At 36.3% G+C, this 26,519-nt stretch overlaps 2 protein-coding genes across 2 annotated transcripts in view; both read right to left on the bottom strand.

Annotated features, from left to right (window-relative positions):
• The window catches only part of LOC103461828 (uncharacterized), a 46,769-nt gene extending 39,047 nt beyond the window's left edge, over positions 1–7,722 (bottom strand). Inside the window, exons 1-4 of the mRNA XM_081604638.1 lie at positions 7,435–7,722; positions 2,761–3,105; positions 1,953–2,297; positions 799–900 (exon numbers count right to left, since the gene is read on the bottom strand). Coding sequence (XP_081460764.1) covers positions 799–900; positions 1,953–2,297; positions 2,761–3,105; positions 7,435–7,471 — 829 coding nt within the window. The 5' untranslated portion in view covers positions 7,472–7,722. The remainder of the gene's footprint in view (positions 1–798; positions 901–1,952; positions 2,298–2,760; positions 3,106–7,434) is intronic.
• A 2,280-nt stretch (positions 7,723–10,002) lies between these two features.
• Positions 10,003–25,768, bottom strand: LOC103461776 (heat shock 70 kDa protein 12A-like). Its single transcript, XM_081604641.1, has 10 exons — positions 25,623–25,768; positions 23,532–23,876; positions 21,755–22,099; positions 17,203–17,301; positions 16,127–16,471; positions 15,046–15,329; positions 14,191–14,412; positions 13,948–14,119; positions 11,193–11,303; positions 10,003–10,767 (listed from the first exon to the last, which is right to left on the bottom strand). The coding sequence occupies exons 1-10, from the start codon at positions 25,657–25,659 to the stop codon at positions 10,127–10,129; spliced, it is 2,601 nt and encodes an 866-aa protein (XP_081460767.1). The 5' UTR covers positions 25,660–25,768; the 3' UTR covers positions 10,003–10,126.
• Positions 25,769–26,519: the final 751 nt, after the last annotated feature.

The raw sequence follows: 26,519 nt of genomic DNA, 5'->3' as shown, positions 1-26,519 counted from the left end.
TCACCAGAATAATATCCAGAACTATTTGGACACTGTTACTACCTGCATCCAAGCCCAGATTTTGAGAACATTCTTAGCGGGGCTGCAGCCCAGGGCCCCAGCGCTTTGGGGACCCTGAATGATGCTTTGTATTTTTTTGAAATAATAAGGTCAGAATGCCTTATTCTGCCTTAATTTTTATAAATACAAAAGTACACCACCAAGCATTTAAGCTTTGGGTTAGCAACAGAACTATGTAGACTAGAGAGCTGCCACTCAGCACCGTCCACTGATCATCAACGGTGTTGGAAATGAGTAACACCAAGTTTATGAGTGTGCATCTTTGAGGTGTATATCATTTGGCATTTAAAAAAAAAAAAAAAAAAAAGAAATGTTAAAAGTGTGAATATTTTTGCAAGATGCCATATCCCACATGAATCTGAAAAACGTTGATTAAAGAAAGTATGCCATAGTTTCTTTTCAATCTGTTATCTTCACAACACAAGATAGATGAAGGAATGGGTTGATGGAATACAGCAGTAATATTATTATAAAACTGTACATTATTGTCATTCACCCACAAACGTATATTGAAGTTAATGTGGTTTCAGTTTCTGACCATTGTAATAAATACTCAGCATGTCAGAGATGTAACCCATATCATATTCATAGTCATCATTGTAAATGCCTATGAAACAATGGTAAACCTTTCTGCATCAGCTTGTTCATTGTCTGAAATTGTCCATCTTTCAAAGTTAAACTCACAAAACTCCAAGCATGTTAGACATTAGCAATGATGTGGTTATAAGAAAGACTTACCTGACCCAAATTTATTTCGGAAAATATAAAAAAGGCAGACAGAAACAGCAAATATGAGTAAACCCAGTAGAACCAGGAGAACTTTGACCCAAGTTGGAATTCCTAAAAAAAAAAAAAAAAAAGTTAGATTTGACACATGCGAGGTCAGAACATCCACTCACATTTTTCTGAGAAGCCCAAAATTTTGCATAATTGTTCCTATTGTATTTTTCAAAATTAGAATAGTCTTTGAACATAAAGAAATTGTTATTAAAACTGTTCTTAATATCAATGAGCAAATCTTTGTGCTTTGGTGAGCTGTTTTTGTATGTCTCTTTTATGAAGTACCTTAAAATGACTTAACTGGAAAAAAGGATGCATTTAGAATTTACTTAATTAGAGCACCACATGGTGTCAAAATAGCTGCATTTTAAATATTCAAATCAATTTTATACATATTTGATTCACAACCATGAAAAAAAGTCTCATTAATATGCAGAAAAGTAATATAAGGTCAGATACTTTCTTGTTCATTACAAGAAACAGCAAATGAATCCTAAAATGCACAAAGACCTTAGCTGAAATCAGCTAAGTTCAATCAGTTCTGGTTCTGTTCTGCATCCCCAGAACCAAAACCAAAAATGGAGAAGCAGCATTCAGTTTCTATGCACCACAAATCTGGAACAAACTTTCAGAAAACTGCAATTAAAGCCACAACTAAAGCAATGCTATAGTTGTGTTCAGTTTACCATTCAAATTCCTTCATTGCAGTGAGTTTTTGCTTGTGTTGCCTCATTCTCTATATGAATTTTAACAATTAAAAGACAAATAGGGCTCTGAGTTGAGGAGCACTGCTGTATCCAGTACTTCTGGTGCTGATAGAGCTCAATGAAGCAGAGGCTATTTGTGCAGTTACTAGGCACAGAGTGTAACAGGAATTCTAAATCTCATTATTCTATCAAGTTTGCACCTCCAGGTGACATATTTGCACATACACCTACCAAATACACACATACATCCACCCACTCACACACTCCTGCAAATCAAAATGATTAAAAGACAACAAAGAGAAGTTCTGATTCCATGAATGTTAACTTCTCTATTTTATATTCAATATATCAAGCAATCAGAATGCAATCAGGATGCGATATGCTTTTCTTGAGAAAAACACTAACCTTTGACATGCAACTGAACTTCTGACAGTGTTGTTTCTTTGTCTTCATCATCAGTGATGCTGCAGGTGTAGTTTCCACTGTCAGAAAGTTGGAGTTCACTCAGTGTGAGGCTGAAGTCACCAGAGTCGAAAGCATCAGATCTCATTGATGTTCGTCCTTTGAAAAGCAAATTTTGTGATTCCAGGTCGTCTCCTTCTCGCCGTTGATGTACAGTATCGGGATTGAGATCAAAACGTCTCCATTTCACTGTAACCATCTCTTCTAATGGTTGGCTATACTGACAGGGCAGAACAACAGACTGAACCCATTGAACCTCCACTTTTTTAGTCAATGAATCCTGAGAGACTGGAAGGAAAAGAAAAATACATGCTTTAATTGTCTTAAAAATAAATAACCTTCAGTTACATTACATTTCATCTTTGGACGATTTAATCCTACATTATTATCATAATATTACTGCCTTAAAGTTCTCTACATTCATACTTAATTAAGCAGTGTCATGAATGACTAAGAAAAAAAAAGGATCAAATGTATTATTTCTACACATAGATTTGTTAGATTTGTCACACTACAAATCTTTATTGGTGAATAATATCATATTGCTCAGGAGGCCACAGGCAGAGGGGACAGACGTAGCCCCTTTGAAATGTCATCACAGTGATAAAACCTTCAGGCCTGGAAACTTTTTGTTGCATTCCTTCAGAATTTATGTTTAAAACTAACTATAAAGTGTATCAAAAAGGGAGTGCGCAATATATATTTATAATCACATATAAAAGACATGCAGAATACCAGCCAGGTAGCTGACCTTTTAGCTGCAGTTCAACTTCTGACAGTGTTTTTTCTTCTTCTTCATCAATCATGCTGCAGATGTAGTTGCCGACGTCAGAAAGTTGAAAGTTTCTCAGAGTAAGGCTGAAGTTACCAGAGTCTAGAGTATCAGATCTCATTGATGTTCTTCCACTGAAAAGTTGATTTTGTGATTGCAGGTCGTCTCCTTCTCGTCTTTGATGGACAATACTGGGATTAAGGTCACGGCGGCTCCATTTCACTGTAACAATCTCTTCCAATACTTGACTGTACTGGCAGGGCAACACAACAGATTCTGCACCCTCTTGAACCTCCACTTTCACTGTATAAGATTCTTGAAAGGCTGAAACGGCAAACACAAATGTTTTAAATCAATGTATAAATATATTTAAGTCAAAGATGCATCTTTCAGCCACGTAATATAATGGAAATGATGGAAACATTAGAAAAAAGATTCTGATGTTAATAAAAAAAAGTTGTAATTAGAATGTTAAAATAATGCATTTCAATAAAGGATAATTTTCTTTTGACCATTTAATCACAGTCATTTGAGTTGTGCTGCTGAGCATTTGGATGTGCCATGGCATGCCCTGTGGCCTTGACAGTTTCAGACAAGACGTCTCCTGGGAGTCTTCTCAGTTCCTGGAATTTGAGCACTGTTTCCCAACCATTGCCCTCCAGGTGTTTTGCTTTCCCTGATTTACCACACCTGATTTTTTTTTTTTGTTGCAGTAAAAAAAAAAAACTGCATCAACTTAAATCAGCTGTGAAACACAATGGTCACTCAGTCTCATATTGATTCACTCTGATGCTGTCCAAATAGTACTTTAGTAAAGCCATTCAATAGGCTAATCTAGGGAATGACGAACTAGATGTGAATTATGGTATAAAAACAGAGAATCCGACGCTGAACAGTGAAAAATCAACACATGATGTGAAACATATGACGATTAGACGGAGCTGCATTTAATGAGTGAAGCGTCAATAAATGATCAAATAAATTTAGCAACAGGAAAGAAACTAAAGTGGACATAGAAATAAACCAAGAGAGGATAATACTAATCAAACGAAACTAAATGGAAATGAATGAAGAACAAAATGCAAGAATAAACTAAGAAACTAAAGTAAATACAGAGGAATAAAGTGGTATGGCAAGACCTTTCGAGCAATAATTAATACAGAGGACTGTATGGAAAGAATGAACAGACACTATTTCCAGATAAAAGGTAAAATAATATTGTTGAAGTGTCATGGGTTTGTTGAGACCACATCTAGTACTGAGAATAAATATATCTTACAGACCATAACAGTAAATAACTTATCACTTATTTATATTTCTTCAATATTATTTTTCATGTCAGTGTTATTGTCATGAGGCTGATGACACCATGACACTTTCAATTTGACTCATTAGGATTTGATTAAGAACCAGATTTGTTCTTTGTAATTTCTGACTAGTAAAACTATTAATCTATAATCAATAGACAGGTATATATAAAGATATAATCCATGTTTCTGTCTCATATTTGTATGGCATTAAAAGGACCTGGAACTTTTGTTTTTCCACTGAAAGCTCTGGTTTGCACAATAAATGCCATGAGGGTGAAGTTTTATGGATGATACTCTGATGTCCCATTCTCCTGAAGGCAGCACAGAGCTGCACCACCAGAAACAGAAACACTGAAGAGAAGAAGAGCTATGATTAATGTAGTTACAGTTCTACCCATGTTTTAATGTTGCAGAGCTCAGTTGTTTTGCAAATAGTTCAAAGTTTAAACTGGCATGTTGAACACCTTTTATCTGGTAATTTTGTGGAATATTTAACAACTAGAAAATGGCACAAAATAATAATATTTTTTCCACTCTGATTGGCTGCTGTTAGGCCTACAAATTTTAACTTGAATGTTCATTGCATTTTTTGTAGACACCTGTGAAAATAATTTCTATTCCCATGACTTTTTTGTTCTCTGGGAAATTATTTTTGATGATAAATACAGAAACAAGCATAAAAATCAAAATATCTATAATAGTGATAGTAATATTAATGATAAAATAATGGTCAGTGCAAAGTAGCCTGCAAACTCTTTGGTGGGGGGGCGGTGAGGGACCTGGATAAATGCTAGGGGGGCGCTGGCCCAAAAAAGGTTGAGAAACACTGCTTTAAACCATTCAGACTTCCAGCACAATAGAGACACAATCAAAACTGTAATTATCAGCATGTTTGAAATTCAAATGCAGATTTTCTACAGCAAAATGTAGTAAATACATATTCTTTATAAAATACAACATAACAAAACTCAGAATTGAATTGGAGTCTTTGATTCACATAACCTGGAAAACCCATAGCTTGTCAATAATATATTAATAACAAATAGGATATCAATTAAAAGCTCATAAAAAACTGTTGTGACTCCTTAGTTTTAATAAATTAGCCATTTTTTCACAGACTTCAACCTGTGAAAAACAATATAATTTTTCATGAAAATATTAACATAAGAGATGTCTTTCTTGCTTAGCAAACAGTATAACAAACAACCAGAGTTGTTAAACAGATACAAGTAAAAATTCACATTTCTGCTTTTATGATACCATATATATTATTCTGAGAATTTTTTTGTTGGTAGTCTTATATATAGGAAAAAATAATATTAAACTATTTTATCTTTCATGATGAAAATGTTCCTTTGACTCTAAAATGATCAAATAAAACACATTCATAGAATCACAATATCAACAATTTGTGCATCAAGAAAAACACTTACCATGCTATAGGTAAATGTTATCATTTAGTTTGGTTAAGAAAAACTATTGCACTGTCAAAAAATGACAGTGCCATAGAGAACACAATACCACCTTCATAAGCTCAGAGGTTACAACTGATGAAAAAAGAGGATGGATGCTCTCTGGTAAAATATTTCTTCTGTCTTATATGCTCTTTCAGCAAATAGTTGAGATAATAATTGTTTTAGGTTTCACCATTATTTACCTGCAATTTTATCTGCCATTGAAAATATTTTTACAAGTTTGTTATTCTGCAGCTCATGTGACCAAACCAGTCAAGGAAATGAAATGTTAAAACTAAAAACGGGAGAATGCTGATAATATCGGAAATAGCGCCCCATTCACTTCCGGAGTATAATGGTCCCATTTCCAAATAAGATATTGCTGAGTTTCAGTCATGTGACCCGGATGACACGCAAAATTCAGATGGAGGGCCAAGAAGGGGAATTCTCCGATTCAAAACAAATCAAAATTGATCACGAGTATGCTAATGCCCTGAATAGCATGGAACAGACGAGGCATCTAGAAAAAAATACGCATATATTTAGGATATGATCCGTATTATCTTGGTAAAAAAAAAAAAAAAGACTTATCTTAAATCTTGAGGATTTACCCGCATCGGGCGATCCACGTCATTAACTGGACCTGCAGACCTCATCTTATACAATGAGCCAGAATAAAGCTTTCAAAAGCCTGGAGAATACAATCATTTAGTTTCAAGTTGGGTCAAGCATTTAGGATCAAAAGCACCATCAAACGGATGTCCATTTGTTTCTACCGGGTGAGTAGTTGTGCTATTTTAAGTAATTAGTCTACGATAACGATGCTACCGCTAACAATGAACTAACCCATCTTTATTTTATGAGCTTGAATCTCCTGGTAAATAATTTATTTAGCTTCTGTAAACGCAAATTCTTGCTGGAGTTGTACGTTAATGTTGAGTCGCTATATTATGAAGGGACAGGTCCAATGTAGGTCAACGATTCGCTGCAACTACGGAAACACTATCTCCGTGTCTGGACACGAATATAGTATGTGTCCAGCACGTACCATGTGGGGAATAGTCACAGCTCACATTGACTGTATGGCTGAGTATGTTATTTATTTTTTTTTTTTTTAGCATTTAAATCCCACTGAATAAATATTCTATTTTCTGTCCGGGACTCTGGTAGCTGCTTATAAAGTTAGCACTCTGAGGACAACCATGCCAGGACACAAAAATATAGCTTACAGATGTACAGGCGTCATCTGAAACCCAGCAATGAGACTCCTATGTGGTCCGTCCCCGCCTGCAGCTCTGTTTGCTGCAGCGAGGTCCTTATCGTGCTCTCTGACTTTGTTGTTGCCAGGCAGAAGTAGCTCAGCCGAGTTCTACTCCAGGAAGGCGTCACAGCTTGTTAATCGAGCGAACCGCCCTCGCTTCGAGAAGGAATTACAGAATGTATAGGATTCTATAAACATAAAACCGTGGTATTGGAGCAAAACTGCGGAAAAAGTTGTGGAGTTGAACGCCGCCACAGAGAAAAAGCGCAAAAGAACACCTGCGACTGCAGCAACTTAAGTCCTGCACCGAAAGTTGTGCGCAGAGGTCCAAGTTTTACTTCAACACTATGTGGTTCAACGGTTTTCGGACATAATCCTAAAACGTCTCTGCATGACGCAGTTATTATCAAGATACCGGTTATTTTTCATATATTATTTAGACTTAATCAAGAAAAACAACTTACAATAAACTAGGAAAAATAGACATGGCTTCTTCTGCTCTAAACATGATAAATTTTTAAGTATTGCTGAGCATGTAAACAAAAAATAGTTTATTGACTTTGAAGAAAGAAAAGAAAAGATTAGCTAAATAAATGTATGAGCTGGGAGAAAGGAAAAAATAACTCACCGTACAGGAGAAACACAAACGCAGCAAAGAACCACATAGTCCTATATTTACAAAAGCAAAATCCTTACTAAAGGATTTCTTAATGATTCATTTAAACATTTCCTCAGACTAAAACAAAAAATAGTTCAAATTTAACGTTGGTATATCAAATTTAACCTTTAACATCTAAGGTCGCCTCATTAACAGTCGGGGTAAGCCTGAAATCCTCTTTCACTTTCACTTCAACTTGAAAAAAAAAAAGACTTTCAAAGTAAAAGTCTCCAAAAATAACTCCACTGATGTGGTTTATAAGGATGATGCGACAAAATAAATGTTCTGATCGGTCTTGCACATGTTTCTTTCTCGCTTACATTTTTGTGCATATTTTAGTGGTTCTGAATTATTTTCTTTCTTGCTCCCCCTAGATTGTGAATCTGGGCGGGGGTTATTCTGTATTAACAGATAAAATATGCTAGTTTTAACATAATTAATACTAACAAATTATTATTAATTTCTGTTAGTACAGAAATGATGTACGAAATTCAGTTAGTACAGAAAATTGTGTACTGACAGAATGTTCTGTACTAACTGGCTCCACCATAATATGACCAGATAATCAACAAAGCTATGAGCCATAGTGGCTCCTTTTAATTGATTTAAGTTTCAAAACAATTTCCAGGTTCAGTTTATTAATTCAATCAGTAACATTTAATCAAGACTGCTCATTCTGTGGGATTCTCAACAGAAAAATTGTTCAAATGATCAACTTTTTTTGCATGTCTTGAGGCAAATGGAACATAAAGAAACAAATATAATTTAGGCCATATTACTTATAGCATTCTTTACATGCTTTACTGATGAATTTGAGCTTAACTTAAAATACAACGTAAATTTAATTTCTGGCATATAGTAAAAAAAAAATACCCTGTTTAAATTACACAACATTTAAAATAATTACTTATTTACATCATAAACATACATTTTGTTTTCATTAATGGGGTTGCTAATAATAAGATACATTTTATAAGCTCTGTTACAATTCATCTGTCGTTTGATTGTCGTTAAGCTGAATTTGCGCTGACAGTTACAAATTGTCCCTTCAAAATAAAAGCATCACAACTCAAACAGGAAGTTATGTGAACCATAGTTAAAACTAATTTAAGGCAATATCCTTCTGAGTTATTACTAAGCCATTTGCACATAGTCAAGATTTTGTTATCATATTTCCAACACACCATCATATATAGATGTTTTCCAAACTGACAACTACTTGTCAAAACTTAACCTGACATGAGCTCCACATGATTTTACTGAAGTATCCTTTCAAGATTATTTATTAGATTAGATTTTTTTTTTTAAATCATGTATCTTGAGTAGGATTTGTGTAAACCCAAGAAAATGGTTCGTTTCTGCTCTAAAAAAAATCAGCTCTAAAGAACAGTTAATTTTATAGATAGGACCTTTTTCTGAAGTAATCATGAAAGAAGAGAAACAAAATACAAAAAACTAATATGTATTTTCTTTAGAACTGAAACAAATTAATCATGATTAATCAGTTATTTAAGCTAATTTAGAAAATGAATTGTTAACTAGAAAATACAGACTAAAAAAAATCAATTTGCTGAAAGAACACATTCAGAGCAGTAATTATAAGATAAAGCTTTACAAAAAACAAATACATTTTTCAGTTGACAGTTTTATCTTCATCAAATTCTGTTAAAAACATAAATCACATATTATTAAACCTTTTGTTGTCCAAAATAAAAAGTTATTAAAATAGTCAACAGATGAGCCCTAAACTGTGTTGATGTTCAGTCAAGCAGAAAGTTTCTTAGTTGACCGTTTCACAAACATCCTTCACAGCTGAGAGACTCAGATTCTGGTTCCCACATTCAGCCTCAGAGATTCACACAGAAACGACACGTTTGATTCCCAGAGAGCAGATCAGAGTCTGAGATCAGGTGGAAACCATCAGGTGATGAAGCTGCTGGTTGATTCATGATGTCTGACTGTAAACAGCTTCAGCTGCTGATCTCACTCTGATCAGTGACCAGCTTTGATCTGGTTCTGGTCATCAGCTCAGATCCTGATAGAAACAGCCAGATGAGACACATTAATGTGATGAAACACATTTAAAGAGCCTCCAGGTGATAATTCTCCATCATGTGAGACTGAATCTCATCTCAGCTCTGAACAGGCTGCAGCAGTTCAGTCTGACTGATGATCCTTCATCTCCATTTCTCTGCAGCAGCCAGAAGAAAACAGGAAACTGAACCAGACTCTTCATTTCATCACCAACATCAGGAGAACATGCAGCAGAAAGTCCATCAGACTGACCTTTGACCTGGAAACTGAGATATTCTGCAGGTTGTTTTCAGACCTGAAGACATTAAATATGAAGGTGAAGCAGCTCTGACTCTGCCCACCTCAGAGGTCGGAGGTCAAAAGCAGCTAAAGGTGAAAGTTAGTGAGCAGGTCAGACCTGATGCATCAAAAAAAACAAAAAACAATAAAAACCACAACAAACGGAAGGGAGGCAGGAGAACCAGGTTAAATAAAAATTAACGTTTATTTTTAATTCAATTTACAAATTCAAGTCTGGAACTATTTTCTTGGTTTCTGGTACAAAACAGCAAAAATATAGACCATGGAAAATGTTTACGATTGTATCAATAAGTAAAACAGACAAACCAAACAAAAACAAAGTATTGAATTATTCAGAACAAAACCATCTGAACCAAGCTGGACGTTTCCTCTGAGGCTCCACCATCTTTGGGTTTCTCCCCAGCTCTACGGCTCCTTTCAGAATCACTTCCTGGGGTCTAAGAGGACACAGGACTTTATACTGAGGTCCAAACTGATCAGTGATGTGCTGACGTAGAATCTGGCTCTCAGCCAATCCTCCCACTAACACAATAAACCCAATGTTGAGATTTTTGTTTAATATTTCTCTGAGTTTCTTGGTGATGTCCTGCAGACTCTCATCATAGAAAGATCTCAGTTTCTCTCTGGAGATTCTGATGGATCCATCATCCCAGGAAGCTCCTTCCACTGAATCAAAGAAAGTTTCAATCTCTTTCTGTTTCTGAGCCAACATGACCAGGTTACCCGGGCAACTGATCTGAACATCTTCATCCAAATGTTTGAGACGAATAAAATCATACATCATCTTCTGAACCTCATTGGGGAAGTTTTGTTCATAGTTATTCCAGACTCCATCAGAGAAGATTTCTCTCAGGAACTGTTTGAATTTTCCGTCCACATATCTTCCTCCCCAATATATTCCAGAGGCCTCATGCAGCGTCTTCATGTCTCCTCCTTTCAGGACTTCATGAACAGTGAAGCGACTGTAATCTGTTGACAAACAGGAAGAGAATAAAATATGTTAATGGAAAAATCTCAGGAAACAACTTATCACACATTTTAACTCACATTCGACAAACATTAATCAAAGAGATTAATTCATCCATCATTTATCCCCACAGAGTTGTGGGGGACAAACAGAGAGACCAGTTAACCCAACAGTCATGTTTCTGGACTGTGGGAGGAAGTCGGAGTACCCAGAGAGAAACCAGGCATGAACAGGGAGAACATGGAGACTCCATGCAGAAAGACCCCAGACTGGGATTCAAACCCAGAACCTTCTTGCTGCAAGGCAGCAGAGAAACCAGCTGATCCACCGTGCAACACAACATCTCTTCAATATCTTTATTGTGGATAAAAATGTGTTTAAAACTCGTCTCTCACTAAACCTTTAAATAATGGTGAGTAACTTTTACCTCCACAGTCGACAACAAGGTACCGTTTCCCGTCTCTTTGGGTCTCCAGCAGGACTTTGGTTTCTTCTGGTTCCACAGTAAACTGAACGACCTCCTGACCTCCTGCTGGATCTGTAGAAACACAGAAACTTCACTGAGCTGCTCTATGAACAATGATCAATGTTTTTACAGGTAGATTCAGGTTTTTAGGTCATTTATATCCCGTCTCTGTTGCCATGGTGATGCTGGAAATCTCTGGAGAAGAATTTTCCAGATCAGTGATGATCCAGAGTCAAAGCTCCTCAGACCGATCATAGAAAGAAAATAATAAAAATGGACAGAGAGACTTTAACAGAAATCTGAGTAGAAATGATGCTGAAGGTGTCAGGATTCAATGTTAACAGGAAGTGATGTCACTGTGATGATGAAGGTCTGAGGTGTTTAGAGTAAAGTGGGCGTGTCTTCATGAAGTCTGCATTGGCTTTAAAATTATTTATAAAATTTTTATAGTTGCTGAAAAAACAACTTTATCTAAATTATACCATCATATTTAATCAGATTTGAGTTCAGATAAGACAAATTTTTCAGATTAAAAGAACCTTTTGAAAATAAAAATCATAAGTTAGATTTTAAAAATACTTTTTAAAAGTTATATATTAAAAATCTTGTTTTCTAGGTCTGATTTGATATTATAATCTTAAATAAAACTTTAAACTTTTCAATAATGTTCTAATTAATTGAATGTGTCTGTATGTAGTTAAATGTTTTAGAGATCATTTTATTTAATCTGAATATTAATTTTTTCATGTTGAGATTTTGATTTATTTGTGTTATGTTTGCAGATCCACTGGTGATTTCAAAGTCTGTGGTTATGGGACATCTGACATAATTAACATTTTTATTTCTAAATAATTGAAACGAAACAACCTGAATGTTGATTTATTTCCTTAAACTTAGAAACTGAGAGTTGACAGTGAAGTTTTCCTCCAAGCAGCAGCTGCTGAGAAACTCAGCAGGAGGAAGGACTTGGTCACAACGAGTCGCTCTGCAGAGCTGGAGGTAGAAGTTAGAGCAGCTGGAGGAGGAGAAGATGGAGCTGGATGATGCTGCAGCTGTTAAGATGCTAGAAAATAAAACTTGAAGGATTTCAATCCAGATTGTTGGATAAAAGATTAATGGCTCATCCTGTGTTTAACTTTTAACACCTAAAATCTTTTAAAGTTGATTAATTTAAGCAGGTTATATATTCTTGCTGTAATACATTAAATTCATAAAGATCAAACAGAAACATTAAAACATCGTATCAGAAAGTCTTTAGACCTCATTGATCCATCATCCTGATCGTCTTCTAGATGCCAAGTTTTATACTAAAGACTCTTTGGAGATAAAATAGTTTCTGTCTGTCAAATGATTGTCTTTGGTATTTATATAATAAGGTTATTGATCATCACTGACATATTTTAAGTTCAGGGGCTTTTTCTGAAGGTGAGAGTTAAGAAATAAAGACAAATTCCTCTTTAGTTGTCAGAGGAGAAAAAAATGGTAAAAGAAATTAAAACCTTAAGAAAACTTGAATCAATTGATCATGATCACTTTAAAAGAGTCTGATTCTCCTGAATGTGAACTCTGGGCTCTCTAATCTAAACAACAAACCTTTGCTGCTTCCTGTGGTTTTCTAATCAAGTTTCCTATTTATAATATCAACTAATCATTTCATCAATTTATTATCTTCTGTCCACCTTCATGTTTCAGACTAAATCTATATTTATCATTCAACCAGAAACTGTCAGACCTTCAAAAACATAAATCAGGTAAACAGAACCTGTCTGACAACATGATGTAGGCTAAAATATTTAACAGAGCAAAAATAATGGTCTACTCTAAATAAAGTCAAGAAGAGAAGCAAGGAAACTGACATTGATCTAGAAAAGGTAACAAAGCCAACTTTAAGTCTCTAGGATCTCAGAAAATACAATAAAAGTCAATATCCACAAATGGAGAAAACATAAAAAAAAGAGAATCTTGACACAAACTGACAAACCAAAGTTAATACAAGAGATGAACTCCTTCAGGAAGTCACAGAATAATTCAGAAATAACATTTAAAACTCTGAAGGCCTCACAGTTCAGTTAAGGTCAGAGTTCATGATTTAACAATGAGACAGAGAAAGAGACTGAATAAAACTGACCTCTATGAGAGTTTCAAGACAAAAACCATTGCTGAACTCAAAGAACATTTAGGCCAAGTGCACAAAAAAGTTTGCACCTGTTTTGTGATCCTCAAAATTTCTGGAAAATCTTTGATGGTTCCTAAAGAAACTGAAGAAAATCAGGAAGTCTGCCTCTGATTGGTTAAAGGAAAAAAATAACTGAAATCTGTTGAAGTTGCTGAGACATTGCCTCAACATGAACTGGTACTGTAAAACTCTCCAATCTGGCTGAATTAAAATTATTCAGCAAATAAAAGGGAAGCAAAATTCATCCTCAGTGATTTAAAAGGTTTATTCACAGTTTCTGGCTCGAGGTTGAAACAACCATCAGATCGAGGAGGAAATTATTATTTATATATTATTATTAGCATAGCCATGGTGGTTTTAAAGATGGATAAAACACTTATGAGCAAATTTAACAAAAAACATTATACACTACTTGCATCCATATGATCAAACAGATCATCTAGAGAATCCATTCATATGTTACACTTGTCCTATAAGACATACCAAAACCTATTAGATATTGAATGTTTGTCTGCGAGACATTATAGATCCACACAGTACCGTTACAGCTGGTATCAGGTTCTGCTGCTCCTGCAGGTTGATCCTGTGAGTCTCTGCTGTGGTTCTGTGTGATGAAACCATCAGGTTGAAGCTTCAAACACCAGGTCAAAGCTGCTTCTGACTCCAAAACAAACATCAGTTTGTCTTTAGTGGCGTCTGTTACAAGACCAGCCTGGAGGAGAAATCAGAAGTCTCATTCTGATGAACATTTCAGAGATGATGACTCTAAAAACATGATGTTACCTGGATTGCAGATTTTATTATGAGCTCTTTAATGGAATCTTCCAAGATTTTAGGAACAGTCAGCACCCAGGTGAAGTCATCACCTGTGAACTCTCCACCTTCTTGATAAGATCTGATGGTTTTCAGAGCATCGTCCTCCAGGAATCTCAGAACCTCTGTAAAAACCTGCAGCTCCGTCATTTTCTTCCTGTTGGCAGCTTCAATTCCTCTCCTCCAGTAATCCTGTCAACAGGTTTCAGTCTGTTAGTTTGTTTATCAAATCTACTGATGGTGAACTAGTGTAGTTTTCAAACTAACCCAAGATAAAAGTTATTTTTTTCTATTTTTTACTTTTAAATAAGACATAAATTTATAGCAGTAAAGCAACTTTATTAAGTTACTGATAATGTACAGGTGAAGTTAGATAGAATATATAGACCGTTACAAATATAATCAATCAATCTGACGGTCTGTCCAGTCTTTAAGCAAAAATAGAAAATACTCAATATTGCTTTTGAAATTCTTGAATTGACCTTTCACCTTAGACATCAGAATAACTTCAATAGTTCTGCCAATTCTCAGTTTCCTTTTTGCTAAACCATAAAGCAACTGACAGGTGGTAAAAAAAGGAAGAAATTCCTCTTTGAATCCATTGTAAGTTTCTCCATATATAATTGATGTTGCTAACTGTCCCTTAAGTTTACAGGTAAATTAAGAGTAAAGATCTTTGTCTGCACTTTCTGTAAATCTCTTATCATGGTGGGTAAGAATTCATGGTTGTAATTGAGTTAAAATCTATCTGCTTCAGATGGAAAGAACTTCAAAATGATAGAGATGATTGTATTCAAGAAAGAAGAAGATCTTTATTTTACTTACTTTCCTAAGGATAGCCGTCTTGAACCTTTCAAAGAAATAATGTTTCTCAGCTTCTTCTCCTCTCATATTGTAAAATGCCGTTCCAGCTTCATAACCAAACTTCATAAATTCTTCATGTTCATCAAACAGGATGCAGGTTGGAGTCTTTGGGGTGTCTAGTCCAAGTCCATTACTCCATCTCTTTATCTGGGTCTCACCTCCTTCCTGTCTCAGTTTAACATTGAAAGCGTAGCCACTGAATCCTGAACCAAAGTCTATGGATATGATGGATGAGTCAGATCCAGCTGGATGGAGGAGAGGAGAATGTTAGAATATGGTAAATGGTAAATGGACTGAACTTATTTAGCGCTTTATCCGATCATTTTGACCACTCAAAGCGCTTTACACTAGAGCCACATTCACCCATTCACACTCACAAACGCACACACATTTATACACCGATGCGCAGCTCGGTAGGCAACTTGGGGTTAAGTGCCTTGCCCAGGGGCACATCGACACGTGGCAGGAGGAAGCTGGAATCGAACCTTCCGATTACAAGACGACTACTCTACCCACAGAGCCACCCACAGAGCCACAGTCGCCCGTGGGGAGAAATAGAAGTTTGACTCTGTTTTTACAGTAAGTTCATACTGTAATAAAAGCTTAGATACAATTAAATTTATTAGTTTAATCCTGCAACTGAAAAACTAAACTGAAACATTTAAGCTCAGTAATTTTATATTTCATTTGTCAAGGCTAACTATTCATGCTGAACCCGTTTCTAATCCAGTGGTTATAGGAACCAAAACCTCAGTGTCATCTGAATGGATAAGAGGGTATGAACAATAGATCAATGAAAGAATAAATACTGGTACTGCTAAAAATTTTATAATGCTACATAAAACCAAGAAAAAACATTTTATTTCATAGCATCTATTAGTATTACTGCTGTTTATTACATAATTTATATTGGTTTATTATTGTAGATTATATTTTTGTAGCATATTTCATTATAACCTTCATATTAATAACTCATGATAAAGACAAACTCCATTATTAAATATATTATTGGTGAAATATGATCTACATTTTCTGTACTGACCTTTTACATTAAGCAGCACCTGTTTCTTACTCAGGATTTTTTCTGACCCGTAATCGTAGACGGTGCAGCTGTAGGTTCCTGTGTCTCTGACTGCTGGTTTCTTCAGGATCAAACTGTAGTCTCCAAATTTACCGTCTTTTACAAGTGTCCTGGCTTTATACTGATTGTGTTGTTCAGACCAGTTCTTGAAATTCACAGAACACATGTCAACCTTCCTGTAACACCCGTGGGCCACTCTGTCAGTGTTGTGTCTCCAAATTACTTCAACTTCTTTAGGCAAACAGGCTGCAGTTTTAAATGGCAGCAGAACAGACTCCTCTCCTGAATCCACCTCCACCCTGTAGACTGAGAAACAAACAGATAAGCTGCACTGACAGCAGCAGAACTGATGATGTTGATGTTCATAGTGATGGAGCCTCAGTGATAATCCAGGAGAAAAACACCTCAGTAACAGTGGAGCTCAGGATTTAGTGATCAGATGCTGACAGAGGATCCATCTGTTCTAAACTTCCTCTCAAAGACTCAGAAGAAAAGATCCACTATCATCCACATGGTTATGGACATATTTGTGCTTTTTAACCAACAGATTAACCACTTTACTGTTGTTTTTTACTGACTGAGATAAAAAACAGTTGACTGATTAATCCAAAGTGGAGAAGAGTTTCAATGACTTCATGTCATCATCCTGTAATGTGGGTTTAATGTATGTTTAGTGGATGAGAGACGGCAGGAATATTCAGCAGGACAGACAGAAACTCATCAGAACTCTGGATCTGGGAATTTCAGTTTGTCCTTTTCTGGAACTTCATTATTTCTATTCTTATTCACCCATAAAAATGTATTGAGTTACTGTGGGTTCAGTTCCTAACCATGGAAACTATGAAAATTCAGCATTTTAGGGAAACCAATCCATAATTGTAAACGGCAACAATAAAACAATGACTATGAAGCTTCTTTCATCTCTCTGTATAAATACAGGCTTCATTGTCTGAAATATTCACAATCTGTCTCAGGAAAACTCTGAAAACCTCAACATGTTAGACATTAGTATTTATACTGATGTCAGAGGAACTCACCTGACATGAAATAATGTCGGAAATGAAATAAAAGGCCTCCAGAAATAGGAAGTAGAACCAGCAGAACCAGGTAAATACTGGACCAAGTTGGAAAAATCTCTATGGAAAAACAAAGACCAGTTAGAGTTTAGATATTTTTCCCATTCTGAGCACATTTGTTTCTTTTTGTGGTGGATGGTTTTCCACCCTCCCCACTCTGAGCACCAGATGCAGTCAGAAGCTCACTGCTGATTGGTGGCCGGGGCAGACACCATCATAGTAGGGCAGGTCACTGCAAGGTGTGTGTGTTTTTCCCCCTCAGTGGAGATGATTTATTTTTTAAAGAATTTCTGTCATTACAATATCAAAAACACACAATTTCACTAATACTGTTCTGGTGAACTCCCAGGCAGCCACTCCCCTCTGCTGCACCTTTTCTGCAGCTTCTCTTCTTGTTAGTGATAAGAACCAGGTGGACTCAATCTCCTATAATCAGAAAGTGCAGTACTTTTGGTGTGACTGATCTGTCACTTCTGTTTGAAAAAGTGCCACAGCACAAGAAGCAAACAGTGCTGGTAGCATGTCAATTCAGAACTGTGCAACAGTTTTCTACAAACTGAAGGACAGCCACTAAGCCTCACAATGCTTTTGTTCATTTCCTGAATCTGATTGGAGCAGTAAATGGACTCGGATTGTTGTACGGAACAGTTTTTAATATTATTGAAATCAAAGGAGTAACTTAAAAAAATATGTTTCTTGTTTATTGTTTATGGTAGAAAGTGAAAAAGAAATGTTGAATAGAATTTTGACTAAAAATGTATTTAACAAATTGTTGATAAATATGCTAATTTATATATTGGTGTTGAATTTTACTATAAAATATTTATTATACTTTTGGAATAACTGGTTTGAAGGGCTGGAAATCTGTTTGATTATGTCACACTTATCTTAATTTCAGAACGTAATAGATATGGCTCTGATTCTTTTAAGGTTTTTCACCAGATGTTGGAAAGAGGCAAAATTACCATGGTGACCATCATACAAAAATAAAGATGGATCAGCTAAATTGAAGGCTCTTTGAATGAAAACCAGTTAAAAGTTTCATAGTAGAGACTATTCCTTTCAAGTGGGAAATCACACAGTAAAGCAAACCTGACAAAACTTGACAATAACAGGATGAGAATATATTGGTAGAAAGTAAGGATCCACAATTATGCATTAGGTAAGTTTCCATTTTAACAAACCTTCTGCTTGTTGAAATTTATGAGTGTTCAAGCTAAAGTACAGCCAGGAGATTTTGGTGTGCAAGTCAATTTTGCAGTTTTAAAAATTGTGACTCCAGTTGGACTTGATCCTAAGACACATGACTTTAGTCCACACTTCTGCAAACCACTCAATAATAAAGTGAAAACATCTCTAACATCACTTCAGGATGAATACAACCAGTTTCACCCTGTGTTATCATGCTGGTGTCCAGCAAAACCTTTTAGCTAAAAATCTGAGGAAGACATAAAACAACTGAAGCATAAACTATCAAGAGTGGAGAATCCTACAGAAATCATGATGAGTTGTTCATAACATCCGTATCAAAACTCATATCTGGGCATCCAGACTTGTGTTGTGAACATTTAGATTGCTGATCTATTAACATTGGTTCATATTGCTGTCCGTCATTCTTTGTATCTTGCAGTTTATTATTAAAGTCAATCATTTAATAGAGAGAACATCTCAGACTCATTCCACAGGATTCATCCTGTCAGTAACTTAATACAATCTCTTGGTTTCCTTAGATAGAAAACCTTTAAACTAATTTGAATAATAAACTGAACTTAATGAACGGTCTGATCTCAAAAATTAATTAGTATGTATATTTGACTGAATTTAAATTCCATCCATCCATTTTCTTACACCCTTAGTGGGATCGGGAGGGTGGCTGGTGCCTATCTCCAGCTCACGTTCTGGGCGAGAGGTGGGCTACACCCTGGACAGGTCTCCAGTCTGTCTCAGGGCAACACAGAGACACATAACCATGCACACACACACTCACACCTAGGGACAATTTAGACAGACCAATTAACCTAACAGTCATGTTTTTGGACTGTGGGAGGAAACCGGACAAAACCCACGCATGCACATGGAGAACATGCAAACTCCATGCAGAAAGACCGGGGCTGGGAATCAAACCCAGAACCTTCTTGCTGCAAGGCAACAGCTCTACCAACTGCACCACTGTGCAGCTGAATTTAAATTATGTTTTTGTAAAAAAACCCCCACAATATATATATATATATATATATATATATATATATATATATATATATAAATATATAAATAAACTGAATTGAACTTGAATTGGATCCTGTCAAGATGCAACTTTAGAATCCACTGACCTTCTCAGAGCAACTAATGTTGGTTATAACCTGAATGTTTACATGCTGGATTTTATATCAGCAACCAAGAAAGTGATTGAAACATTTGAATTCAATTATTGATTATGACCCAAATGGTGCATTACACAATACTTTTGGATATATACACGCACACAAGTGTGCGTGCGTGTGTGTGTGTGCAGCAGTTTCTGAGGTTCAAAGAAATGTGTGTAAAGGTGGGCCCAGCAAAGCATAAATGTAAGAAATGTGTGTAATGTGGACCCCGCAAAGCATAAATGTTAGAAACAGGCCCCACAAGTGACCGAAAAACTGACGTGTAAAATAAAGTTTCAAATTGTGTTTATTGAAGATGATTTTTAGTATCAAGATTTTTTTGGGGACTTACCTGATTTTTTTTCATAGATCTAGGACGTCTAGAAAGGGTGGGCTCCGCAACTCACCATTCTACTTTCGGACCCTGTGAAGTCTATAAACAAGAATGTGTGTTTGCGTGCGCTTGTGTGTGTGTGTGTGTGTGTGTGTGTGTGTGTGTGTGTGTGTGTGTGTGTGTGTGTGTGTGTGTGTGTGTAGCAGTTTCCGAGGTTCATAGAAATGTGTGTAAGGTGGACCCAGCAAAGCATAAATGTAAGAAATGTGTGTAATTTGGACCCCGCAAAGCATAAATGTTAGAAACAGGCCCCACAAGTGACCGAAAAACTGACGTGTAAAATAAAGTTTCAAATTGTGTTTGTTGAAGATGATTTTTAGTATCAAGATTTTTTGGGGGACTTACCTGATTTTTTTCATAGATCTAGGACGTCTAGAAAGGGTGGGCTCCGGGCTCCGCAACTCACCATTCTACTTTCAGACCCTGTGAAGTCTATAAACAAGAATGTGTGTTTGCGTGCGCTTGTGTGTGTGTGTGTGTGTGTGCGTGCGTGTGTGGGTGTAGCAGTTTCCGAGGTTCATAGAAATGTGTGTAAGGTGGACCCAGCAAAGCATAAATGTAAGAAATGTGTGTAATTTGGACCCCGCAAAGCATAAATGTTAGAAACAGGCCCCACAAGTGACCGAAAAACTGACGTGTAAAATAAAGTTTCAAATTGTGTTTGTTGAAGATGATTTTTAGTATCAAGATTTTTTTGGGGACTTACCTGATTTTTTTCATAGATCTAGGACGTCTAGAAAGGGTGGGCTCCGGGCTCCGCAACTCACCATTCTACTTTCAGACCCTGTGAAGTCTATAAACAAGAATGTGTGTTTGCGTGCGCTTGTGTGTGTGTGTGTGTGTGTGTGTGTGTGTGTGTGTGTGTGTGTAGCAGTTTCCGAGGTTCATAGAAATGTGTGTAAGGTGGACCCCGCAAAGCATAAATGTTAGAAATGTGTCTAAAGGTGGGCCCTGCAAAGCATAAATGTTAGAAATGTGTGCAAGGTGGACCCCGAAAAGCATAAACGTTAGAAACTGACCCCACAAGTGACCAAAAAACTGATGTGTAAAATAAAGTTTCAAATTGTGTTTATTGAAGGTGATTTTTAGTATCAAGATATTTTTTGGGACTTGCCTGACTTTTTCATAGATCTACGACATCTAGAAATGGTGGGCCCTGCAACTCACCATTCTACTTTTGGACACCGTTAAGTCTATAAACAAGAATGTGTGTGCGTGTGTGTGTGCGTGCGTGTGCGTGTGTGTGCGTGCGTGTGTGTGCAGCAGTTTCCGAGGTTCATAGAAATGTGTGTAAAGATGGGCCATGCAAAGCATAAATGTTAGAAATGTGGACCCCGCAAAGCACAAATGTAAGAATGTGTGTGTACGGTGGACCTTGCAAAGCATAAATTTTAGAAATGTGTGTAAAGGTGGACTTTGCAAAGCATAAATGTTAGAAATGTGTGCAAGGTGGACACCGCAAAGCATAAATGTTAGAAACGGGCCCCACAAGTGACCGAAAAACTGACGTGTAAAATAAAGGTTCAAATTGTGTTTATTGAAGGTGATTTTTAGTATCAAGATTTTTTGGGGGGACTTGCCTGCTTTTTTTTCATAGATCTAGGACGTCTAGAAAGGGTGCACCCGGCAACTCACTCTTCTACTTTCGGACCCTGTGAAGTCCATAAACAAGAATGTGTGTTTGTGTGCGTGTGCATGAGCATGTGTGTGCGTGAGCGTGTGTGTGCGTGAGCGGGCATACACCAAGGTAACTGACCTTTGACATTCAGCTGAATGCCTGTCAGCATTTTTTCTTCTGTCTCTTGACGAATGCTGCAGATGTAGACACCGCTGTCTAGAAGTTGAGGTTCTCTCAGAGTGAGGCTGAAATCACCAACATCTACAGCATCAGACCTCATGGATGTTCGTCCACTGAAGAGTCCATTTTGAGCTTGTAGGTCGTCTCCTTCTCGCCGTTGATGGACAGTGTTGGGATTGAGGTCAAAGCGACTCCATTTCACTGTGAGAATTCCTTCTGATGATTGGCTGTTCAGGCAGTGCAGAACAACAGATGAATCCCCCTGATGAACATCCAGAGTCACATCTAAAGAATCCTGAGAGGCTGGAAGGACAAATAGAGAAGTTATAAATCAGTGTATCAAAATTATAAAATTTAAGCATCATAGACTTTTTTCTTTTAACCAGTTAATCACATAACCCAACCGGCTCCCAGTTCTCTATATTACTGCTTTATGCAATGTTATAAAGCAATAGGGGAAAAACTTCAGAGTTAATGAAATACAGAAAAAGGATCATTTTCACAATTTCATCACATCAATTCTTGTATGAATAATTCTAGATAGGATAACAATATGTTGCCCTTTGGAAATGTAACTGTTGGTGAACGCTAACAGAAAATTTCCGTTCCAGCCCAGCTTAATATAAGTATTGGAGTGATATTATCATCATTAATATTGATTATTATTTGCTGGATTCCTGTTGACCATCTCTGCTAGTCAACAACCATGCTGTTTGTTTTTGATTAAACTCTTAATTTTTGTCCCTTAGTACATTTGGTACAACTGGAGTGTGGCGATTATACACTTTGACAACCTGTTGGTTATTTCAACAAGCTGGTCACTGGAGACTGAACAGCACAGAGAGGCTCTGCTGACCTAAGCTGGATATTGAACAGCTCCATAACTTTATCTAAATAATCTTTTACACTAAGTCTAGCTAACCTAACAGGTAACTGGACTGGGCTCCCTGCCTACAGTGTTGCTTCAGGGTTTTTCCCAATGTGGTAAAAACCAGGATTCCTCTCTTTTTATTCCACCCTGTTCAGGTTTTACTCAAAATGCACAGTGTGTCTCTCTTTTTAATTTGCTGCACTTCATTTGTGGTTGTATTCTTTTTTGTTTGCATCTATTTTTATGTTTGCTGCATTTCATTTGTGTGCGTGTCTTTTTTTTTGTTTGCATGTTTTCTCCGTTACTGTGCATGTCGGCCACAGTAAAAATGAGTCTGAAATCAACATGCAATTAGCTGGACCTTATTAGATAAACCTCCCTTTTTTGTTTTCTCTCACAACTAGAACTTAATTGGACTGTAAATAACTGTCATTGGGAGGAACTGGAGTTTATATCCGTTATCTTTACTGCTGATGTCTCCATGTAATAAGTTTCCACCAGTGGAATCTGATACATTTCAGCCAAAATAAGTTGAATCCACAAATAAGGAAGTGATGAAATATTTAACTAATAGACTATGCAGACTCTGACAGCTGTGGGAATTAGTTTATCTGCCAACTACAGGATGATTATCAGGACAGAATATCTGTCGTTGAATAATTATTGAAAACTGAAAAAAATCCATAGAAAGTAAAACCTTTTAGGATCAGTTTTATTATTTTTTGAAACCTATTAACCAAAACCATGATCATAAATCAGCTCAATGGTTGCTGAGTGACCATATTTAACCAAGATTATTCATTAGACATTACAAACCAGGAAACAACTGGTTTTACTAATTGCCAGGTGTGAAAGGTAGCTGACCTTTGACATGCAGCTGAATGCCAGACAGAGCTGTTTCCTCCTGATTCTCAGTCATGCTGCAGATGTAGATGCCGCTGTCTAAAAGTTCAGGTTCTCTCAGAGTGAGGCTGAAATCACCAGAGTCTAGAGCATCAGGTATCATTGAAGTTCTTCCTCTGAAAACCTGATTTTGTCCATGAAAGTCGTCTGCTATGTCCCATTGATGGACAGTGTTGGGACTGAGATCAAAGCGACTCCATTTCACTGTAACAATCTCTTGTAATCTCTGGTTGTACTGACAGGGCAGAACGACAGATGGTTCCCCCTCCTGAACCTCCACTGTCACAGCAAAAGAATCCTGAGAGGCTGAGAAAATAAATAAAGAACATTTTAAATCAGTTTGGTAAAATAAACACATTTAAACCAAAGACATGTAGTCTATAAATATTTAATTTACTATTGACCAAACTGTGTCTTATTTCTCTGTATTTCTAAGCAAGTTTTCATTGTTGAGTGACTGAAAAACAGAAAAGGATCACTGTCACGACTTTAGCACAACCAGTTGAATTATTTACAAAATAATCATCTAAGAACATGTAATAACATGTTTTGAAATGCAACTTTTAGTCAACTATAATTTCCCTCCACTCCACATGAGGTAGAGCCATTATTAACAGCTTCAGGACTGGATTATATTTGGAGTTATTTTGTCTGATAATGCATACAAACTCTTTGGGTATTTATATATCAATAAAACGATTTTAAACTACATTCTGTGACTGATAGGATCACAGAATAGATTTTAAATTGGTTCAAACCTATAATTTCATGTTAAGAGTTGAGGTCTAACAATCTGAACAAGCTGCAGGCATGAAAGAGAGACCAGACCTCAAGACAGGCCACGATCACACAGCAGGCAAATACGACCCAAATCCTCTTTTTTTGTGGCCTATATGTGACTTTTTCATGGCAGTTTTAATGGCCCACATTCGATCTTTGACCCCTGGAAAAATCTGATTTTATATGTGACACTAATTCAGATATGTATCTGATTATTTTCAAAGTATCTGCAGTCAAAACGGTCATATTGCATTTTATGTGACTTTTATGTCATTGATGTGAGACATGCATCTCTGAAAAAAACAGAATGTAACAACAGATGAAGATTATGATTATGAGTATTATTTTATAATTATTTAAGAAGGTTGCGTCACCAAATCACATCACAATCAAACCCCTCCAGGCTCTGACTACAGTTCCAGTCGATGTTCCACAAAAGGCCTTTGCTATTAGTTGTACTTTCTTTTTTATTAGCTTCCCTCGTGTTATGATCTTGTGACGATACTCTCGGCTCCCATTGCTGAATAAACCCTAGAACTGATTCATAGCTCCATCCATTATTATTCCAATAGACGTTCTTCTTCTGAACAATTGAATCTGACCCTGTGGAACCCTGCATGTAGGTGGTGCTGAAGTGGAATAAACATGGACATTAACACAAAGTGTCTGTCACTCAAGAGTGGAGCCACTCTAACATTACTCCTGTAATCCTAATCCAGTGTTGTAACCATGATAGAAGGAAAATGTGACCTCAGAGGAAACCAGAGCTACACATACGTAGCTGCTGCTAACTGCAGACCAAAACGAGTCTACACAGTTATATCTACTAATGAGGGGAAAGAAAAACAGCAAAAAAGACACATTTGTGCATCTCTGAGGTAGAATGATCCACTTTCAGCTCACTGGGAGGCAGATTGTAATCTCTTGTCAATCAGCAGTGTCAGAACGTGTTACAGTAGAGATATAAATTTTACTTTGATACTATTTCTTGTTAAGGTTCTGAAAAGACAAGATGCTACAGTGATGCTAAGTGTCTCTGGATGATGTATTTACTGTAAAGAGACTTTATTTGCTATATTTTCTGTTGATTCTGAAAATAACTTCACAATAAACTTAAAGGAATCACAATTTGTTTTTTATGACTAAGAGCAAGGTTCTACATTTTAAAACATGGGCTTAGTTATACCTAGTAATTATTTTACTGACTGTGAAGAAGGTAAAAAAAAGATCAGCAGAATAAACTTAAGCTTGAACAGAGGAAAAATATCTTACCATATAGCAGGAACAAAAACACATTAAAAAGCTCCATCTTCCTTGATATAAAAAACCAAGTCTTGGCTAAATTATTTCTTTATAACCGTCTCAAATAGTTTCTATGGACAAACTGAAAACAAACTGAAAATTCACTCTGCTGTTGATCAAAGATCTACCAGTAAAACCCGTTTTCATTGTTGTGGGTTGGATCAGATCAGTTGGTGGAACGTAGCAGCAAGTCTGGACAAGAATTACAGATTAAATGATGGTCAACTAGTGAAAACCTATGTGCAACACAGATACTGTATAGATGAACTGATTTGAACTAAAGTGAATTTCTTTCAGGTGCATTTTGCTTCCAGCTTCTTCCTATGTGGGATGATGGACAAAAATATTTGTAAAAAACATTTATTTTAGCCCTTTAAAAACAAGTTTAATGGCCTCAAGTCACTGCTATAGTCTAGAGTTTAATCTTATGTAGCAAATTTATCACTTAAAATTAAATGATATAATAATTATCCATCTCACAGTAATGGGAATTATTTCACCAGCCTAAATACAGGATGATTGAATTTTGAACAAAAGTGAATTAAATCCACTGAATATGAAACAATATCATGTTTCCTAAAGTCATACATGGTGAATGTTAACAGAAAATCAGTTCAAGTTTAGGAGACAAAGATCAGTTTGATGACTCTGGTTTCCAGAAAACACATTTTTCCCCTCAGGTGAGTTTCTGATTTGATTCATAATAAGAGTCACTTTCTGTTTATGCAACTCTAGAGTGTATATTATTAGTAGTTAAAATACAGTGTTAAAACAAAGTGTTTCCGTATCAAATCTACAGGTGTTAAAATAGAATCAACAACTCTTTACTTCTTAACTCTGAACTCTTATAGCGGCTCTAACACTGAA

Source organism: Poecilia reticulata, chromosome 2 (genome assembly GCF_904066995.2).
Source record: "Poecilia reticulata chromosome 2, P_reticulata-male-v2, whole genome shotgun sequence".
NCBI lineage: Eukaryota > Metazoa > Chordata > Actinopteri > Cyprinodontiformes > Poeciliidae > Poecilia > Poecilia reticulata.
The sequence above is the reverse complement of the archived record's forward strand: the minus strand, read 5'-3'. Positions and strand labels throughout refer to the sequence as shown.